Source organism: Heliangelus exortis, chromosome 2 (assembly GCF_036169615.1).
Source record: "Heliangelus exortis chromosome 2, bHelExo1.hap1, whole genome shotgun sequence".
In the NCBI taxonomy this organism is placed as follows: domain Eukaryota; kingdom Metazoa; phylum Chordata; class Aves; order Apodiformes; family Trochilidae; genus Heliangelus; species Heliangelus exortis.
This window is the reverse complement of record NC_092423.1, coordinates 104,339,240-104,345,239: the sequence shown is the minus strand read 5'-3', so window position 1 is coordinate 104,345,239 and position 6,000 is coordinate 104,339,240. Positions and strand designations below refer to the sequence as shown.

The 6,000-nt window shown below is 46.0% G+C and overlaps 1 protein-coding gene across 2 annotated transcripts in view; it reads left to right on the top strand.

Annotated features, from left to right (window-relative positions):
- The first annotated feature begins 387 nt into the window (after positions 1–387).
- Positions 388–6,000, top strand: part of NPC1 (NPC intracellular cholesterol transporter 1) — a 29,546-nt gene continuing 23,933 nt past the window's right edge. Inside the window, exon 1 of one of the 2 annotated variants that reach the window (XM_071737310.1) lies at positions 388–729. In XM_071737310.1, coding sequence (XP_071593411.1) covers positions 646–729 — 84 coding nt within the window. In that variant the 5' untranslated portion in view covers positions 388–645. Of the gene's footprint in view, positions 730–773; positions 1,233–6,000 lie in introns of those variants that run through there. The other variant, XM_071737309.1, reaches the window with a different exon arrangement.

Genomic DNA, 6,000 nt, shown 5'->3' with positions numbered 1-6,000 from the left:
CTTGGAAACCATCAATTAGCCACTTCGAAGCAAAATCCAGGGGCTTTTATCAAAGCCGGGACTTTAAAAACTACTTTGATGTTAATATACTATGCGATTAACAACTCCGCGCCCCTTCAAAGACGCCGAACGGCTGCCAGCGCAGCCTCGCAGGGATTTTCCACTCCCGCGCAGCTTGGCTCTGACACCAGGCTGGGCTCCCCGGGCAGAACAGCCCTCACACCGCCACCTCCGCCACAGACACAACCAACACCCCCACCACACCCTGAAGCGAGCGGCACCCCAAGGCCCGTGGCGTGAGGCGCGGATCGGCGCGGATCGGCTCGGCTCGGCTCGGCTCGGCTCGGCTCGGCTCGGCCCGACCCGGCCCCGCCCTGGCGCGGGGGGAGGTGGTGCTCGGGGCCGGGGCGGCGGCTGTTGGCGGCGGTCCGTGGGCGAGGCCCCCCCGCCGCTCCTCGAAGGGGCCGGCGGCGGGGCGGGCACCACCGCCCGGCGTGGCTAGAGCGGTTCTTCCGGACTTGCGCGGCCGCAGCTGTTTTCCTCCCCTTTCGCCGCCTCCTCCTCTCGCTCCCGCCTCTCTTTCACCGCCTCTCGGTGCTGCAGCCGAGAGCCCCGCCGGCTCCCCGCGCCCCTGCTCCCGCAGCCATGGGGAGCCCGCAAAGCAGCTCGGTGCGGGGCGGCCTCGGCCTGCTCGTCCTCCTCTTCCTTCTGCTTCTTTCGCCTGTGCAGGTGAGTCCCTCCCCGGGGGGGTTTGGTGCCTGTGGTGAGGGAGGCTGGGTCTGGGGTGCCCGCCCTGGGTAGGGGGATCCCCCGGGTGCTGCTTCAGGAGTCGCGGGGTCTCTTCCCGCTGCCTGGAGGAGGGGAGGGGGTCCGAGTGTCTCCTGGCCGGGGAGTCTGCTGGGGGGGGGTGGGTTAGGCCGCTGGGCTCGGGGCTGTGCGAAGGTGAATCGTGGTACCGGACTCTCCCCTCCTTTTTCCCCCGTTGGGTTCTCCCCTTTCCTTCCCCCGTCCTCCCCGCTCCTGGACTCGGTGCCGGGCGGGCCGGAGGTGAGGTCCGGAGGAATGCGGGACAGCGCGGTGTCACAACACCCGCGGCGGGAAAGCAAGGCGTGCTCGGGCTTCGGAAACTTCGTCTCCTGGTCATCCCTGGTGCTCTGCGGCTGCCCCCAGCAGCAGCTGGGAGGGATGCCGTGTCCCCATGGTGTGCCCCGGTTATGCAATGCCCGGTGCATGTGAGTAGCCGTGCGGTCACATGCCTGTGCAGAGCCTTGCAGATGTCCTCAGTGTCTGGTTGGGTTTGCTCAGAGCCTTCCTTAAGCTCGGTGACAAGCTGCCTGGGAGGAATAGTCTGTGTGTTGTAAGGTCTGCTGTTTCTTGGTGTGCCAGTACTAAGGCTACGTGGTTCCTTGCAATTAAAGAGTCGAGTAAGTTGAACTTCTTGATACTTTAGGAAAAAAAATACCCTAAAAATTTAACTTCTCTCTTAGTCCTGTTTTGTTTATACTCTAGTCTGAGTTGGGAGTGACGTACTCCACATTCCTCCGGAGAAACACAAGTGTCTTGTAAGCAAGCCTTAGTGGTTTGTTTTTTTTCCTCTCAAACCAACTTAGAAACTTACTTTCCTAAGTCAAGTTTTATGCCTAACCCTTTTTGAAGTCCCAAGTTTGCCATCCTGTGTGTCTGCAGAGGTTCTCCATTTCTTGTACCCTCTTCAAATAACCTTTAAAGAGCTTGAACCAGAGCACCAGGAATTCATTCTTCTATTACCACTGGAGAAGCTGGTTGTTTAGTAATGACTCATAATCTTGGTGGGTTGGTTATAGGCTTCACACCTTACAGACACTTCTTCATGTAATGTTTTTGATCTTGTAGCAGTAAGTTGTGTCCTAGGCTGGTAAAGCATCTTGTAATTTCCTTACTTCAGATGACAGAAGGATACTGAGCTAGAGGAGCTTGGAACAATTTCCCTTAAGATTTGAAGGATCCCTGTGGAGGATGTGGCTTTGTGGTCCACAAAAAGTAAACAGTGCAAAATGGCTTAAACGGTGCGGGATTTGGCTTTGTAATGCAAGAAGGCAAAATCTGAGGTTTTTTTCTTGCTATTAACTCCTGTTTACCTCGTGATCTTCTGCAAAGTGAACCTTGCTATCTTTCAAAGGGAAGCTGGTCCTGCAGTTAGGCTGAGCCTATGCTCTGTTAGATGCTTGCAGAAGCAAAGCCTAGAGAAGGTGAACCTGTTCTCTCCCTCATGTATACTGGAAATGTAAGGTTTTTATGCTTTCAGTTGTGGTGTGTATAAACCAAAGTGCTGTACTTCATCTTTCTTTTTTTTAAAGAAGTCAGTGAACTAGAGTGGCATTTCAGTTTGTAATCCTTCCATTAAGTACAGTTCCACGGTGAACTCAAAATGTTCATCCTGTATAGGATATAGCTTTTACTCTGGTCAGTGCATGGTACAAGACTTGTTCCAGCTAGCCCCTTACTAGCTGATAGTTAACTACCCACTGATACCATTTAAGAATTACATTTAAAAATCTTGGCTTCCTCAGTGTCACTTCTGAGTGTGGACTTACAGGAGGCTGAAGTCTTGAAGCTGTTGTTGTTCTCCTACGGATATCCTAATGTACTGGATGGCATGTTTTGTGCTTAATGGCAGCTGTTTCAGTTGATCCTCAGATGATTATACTAAAACACCTTAGTGGCTGAGCCAGATTGGACACAGGTGTCCTGTCAGCAACTGGGATCCCTCCAAGCTGTAGTTACCTGACTTTGGTCACGAAGTTCTGCAGTGCCTGTGTGGAGCAGTGTGCTTGGCAGGGATGGCAGTGCAGCTTCAGAACAAAACAGTGAACACTTAAGTTACTTCCTGGAAAATCAGGAGTGACTTGTTTGGAGTTTTTCTGGATGGAAATTGAGGAAGTCCTCTCTGAACGGGAGAGATGACTGAAGGAAAAGGCTAGTAGAACTGTATAATACTTTTCTGGGCAGTACACAGAACAATCTAGGTGTTTGCACAAAATCACAGAGTTACTGAGTCTGGAAAAGACCTCTGGGATCAAGTCCAGTCTATGACCTAACACCACAACATCAGCTACACCCTGGCACTAAATGCCACATCCAGCCTTTCCTTCAGGGATGGTGACTCCACAAATCCCCTGGGCAGTCCATTCCATCAGAGGTATTTGGTGCAGATGGCCTTAGCTGCTGACAGTTAATAGTTGCTTACTGGATGCATGATCAGAAAGCACACAGCCCCCATGTTTTTTTCCCAGTAAATCACTGTGAGCCAACACCAGCCTGCTCCCATAGATAATGAACTGTTATCACTCTTGAGGCTTCCTCCTTGACCTTGACTTTCCTGTGGGATGTGAAGTGTGCTTGGATAACTCCAGAACTGAGGCTCGCTTTGGCTGATTAGGAGTAGCTAATGTTTTTTTCTGTCTGAAAGGGAACAGTCCTATCTATACCTATGAGTAAAGGAACAAGAGGAACACGGCAGACAAAACTTGCCCCTGAATTGTCTGTCTCTCAACAAGTTACTGAAAGAGACCAAATAAGAATTAAATTTGTAAAGTTTTCTCCTCTCATAGAGAGGGTTATGAGGTAACGTGCAACATCTGGGGCAGGTCTGCAAGCCTGACCTGGTCACCTGTTTCTAAAAACAGGTTGTGCCATTCATTAATGGCAATGTAGTATTATTTCCCTAGAACTCAATTTCTCAACCTAGTGGACAACTTCAGCTACTAAGTGTGTTGTGGGATAGACATTAAGGGAGTGGTGGGGAGACGAGCATGCTGTTCACTCCCTTCTTTCTTTGTGCCCTGCAAGATCCCAGATGTACCATCCTTGATGCAGGAAGGGGAAACAGCTGTATATGATGCTGTTGCCATTTCCATACATTAGTAATCTTAGTTTGGAGAGCCAAACAATGTTCACTTGTCATCTGGAATTTGCAAAACTACAAATAGTTGCTGTTCCTGTTTACAATGTGGTGATTGTTCTTTGTCTGCTTAACAGCTACGTATTCATTACTGGTGATGGCTGATGTTGCTGGAAGCATTGAAGATTATTGATTTGTTTCAACGTGCAGTTGAAGAAATTTGGACTGAAGTAAATGTGTTTGTGAGCTGTTGGATCACTAGTTATATTACAAACAAATAATAATGTCTGGGAACCAGAAAGCTGTAACAGAACCTTTGTAGAATGTTAATAGTCATGAAATGCCCATACTTGCTCCTGTGCAAGTTCTGTACTGGGGTTTCTGGAGCTCTGACCTCAGGTTAAATTTCTCATCAAACAGGCTAAGTCTACTAGGAGTACACTTTTCTGAACTTGGAATGTGCTGAAGGCTCTTGTTAGTGTAGTGCCAGGTGGCTTCTAAGATGTGGTGGGGGGCAAGAAGGAACAGCCTTAACCTAAGGTTGTGTTGCTATTGCTTTGTAAAGTATTTAGAAAACTCCAATTTTAAAATATGGAGCACTTGGTAATGTGATAAAAAAAAAATAAACACAACAACAACAAAACAACTAGCTGAAACTCAACTCTGTTAGTTTTATGGAGCATCTTGCCTTATTTGAAAGGCAGTTGGGTTCAACACCACATTTCTCTGTTAATTTTGGCTCTAGGACAGCTTTCACCCATTTAAGGAAGATGATTGTTTTCCAAAGTCTTAAGTGACTTCAAAATCAGACTCTGCAAGAACTAGGTTTAACTATGACTTATTTACAACCACACTTACCCATCCCTATCTCTCTCTTCTTACCAGGGTAGGAATGTTCGCCTGAAAGAATGGAAAGAGCAAAGTACTTATTTTGTAACTTAATCTACCTTCTACTAGGGGGATTTTGGGGACATAACTTTCAGCTGTATCTTATCAGTGGTAATGGAGTAGTTACTTAGTTACCAGTAGTATCCCTGAATACCATTTGAAACCTAAAGACCATCCCTCCTATATTTTGTGGCTGACTCAGTGATGATGAGTGTGCTGTTTGCTTATTGTTGCCTGGGAGCTGTGTTCCTGAGTTGAAGCTGCTGACTTTTAATATTTTGCTGGTTTTTTAGGCTTATTGACCTGGTTCAACCACTGTAAATCAAGGCTCACCACAGCTTACTGGTTCAGGGAACAAATCATGGCTTAAATATTTAATCTCATGTTGTCTTTGAAATTGCATTCTTGCTGTTAATAGTGAAAGAGTATTTAGACTTTCAGTACTAGTCCTGAGTGTCTTCTAGTAATTAAAAGTCACTGCCCTGTTTACCTTTTCTTAACAGGATGTAAGTTTGAGTGATAAAAACATTTTTTTCTGGTATAGGTTTTGTTGATGTGGAACTTCAGTAATATGGTGCTGAATTCTTCATTCAAATTGCAAGTGTAAACTAAGTCTAGGCTGAAGCACCTCATCTTGCTTTTTCTGGTGTGCTTAGCTGAACACGTTTTGCTGCATTACTAAGTGTCCTGTGTGAGTAAGTTGTTTTATTTTCTGTCCTGAAATTGGTGGGAAAAAGCCTTCTAGGTAAATTTAAAGAGATAATGCAGCTTGTGATTTATTTTTTCTGTGTAGCTGTGACCAAGAAAGTGTTGCCTTGAAATACAGATAACAGTTTTAAAACAATGAAACTATTGGTCAGCTTCATGTGGTAGCTGAAATTTATTTTTGAGTTTTATCCAAGAAGTAGTCTTTTTTTTTTTAAAAGAACAAAACAAAACAAAAAACCAAAACTAGTAGCTGCACTACCAGTTTCACCACACTTTCCACTCTGGAAGAACCTAAGCATTTTTTAAAAAAATAGGTAGATATTTAATGGTCTTTTAAAATTAAGAAATGTTAGAAGACAAGACTAAAGCATAGAAAGTTTTGGTGGGTTTTTTTTTTTTTTAGAAATTGTTCATAGAAAGTATGATTACAAATCATTCTACGCTAAACATGGAAGCCAGACCGATACTGCAGAAATACCTAATGCTGTTCTCATAATTAGTAGTAAGCAGCTCAAAATTTTTTG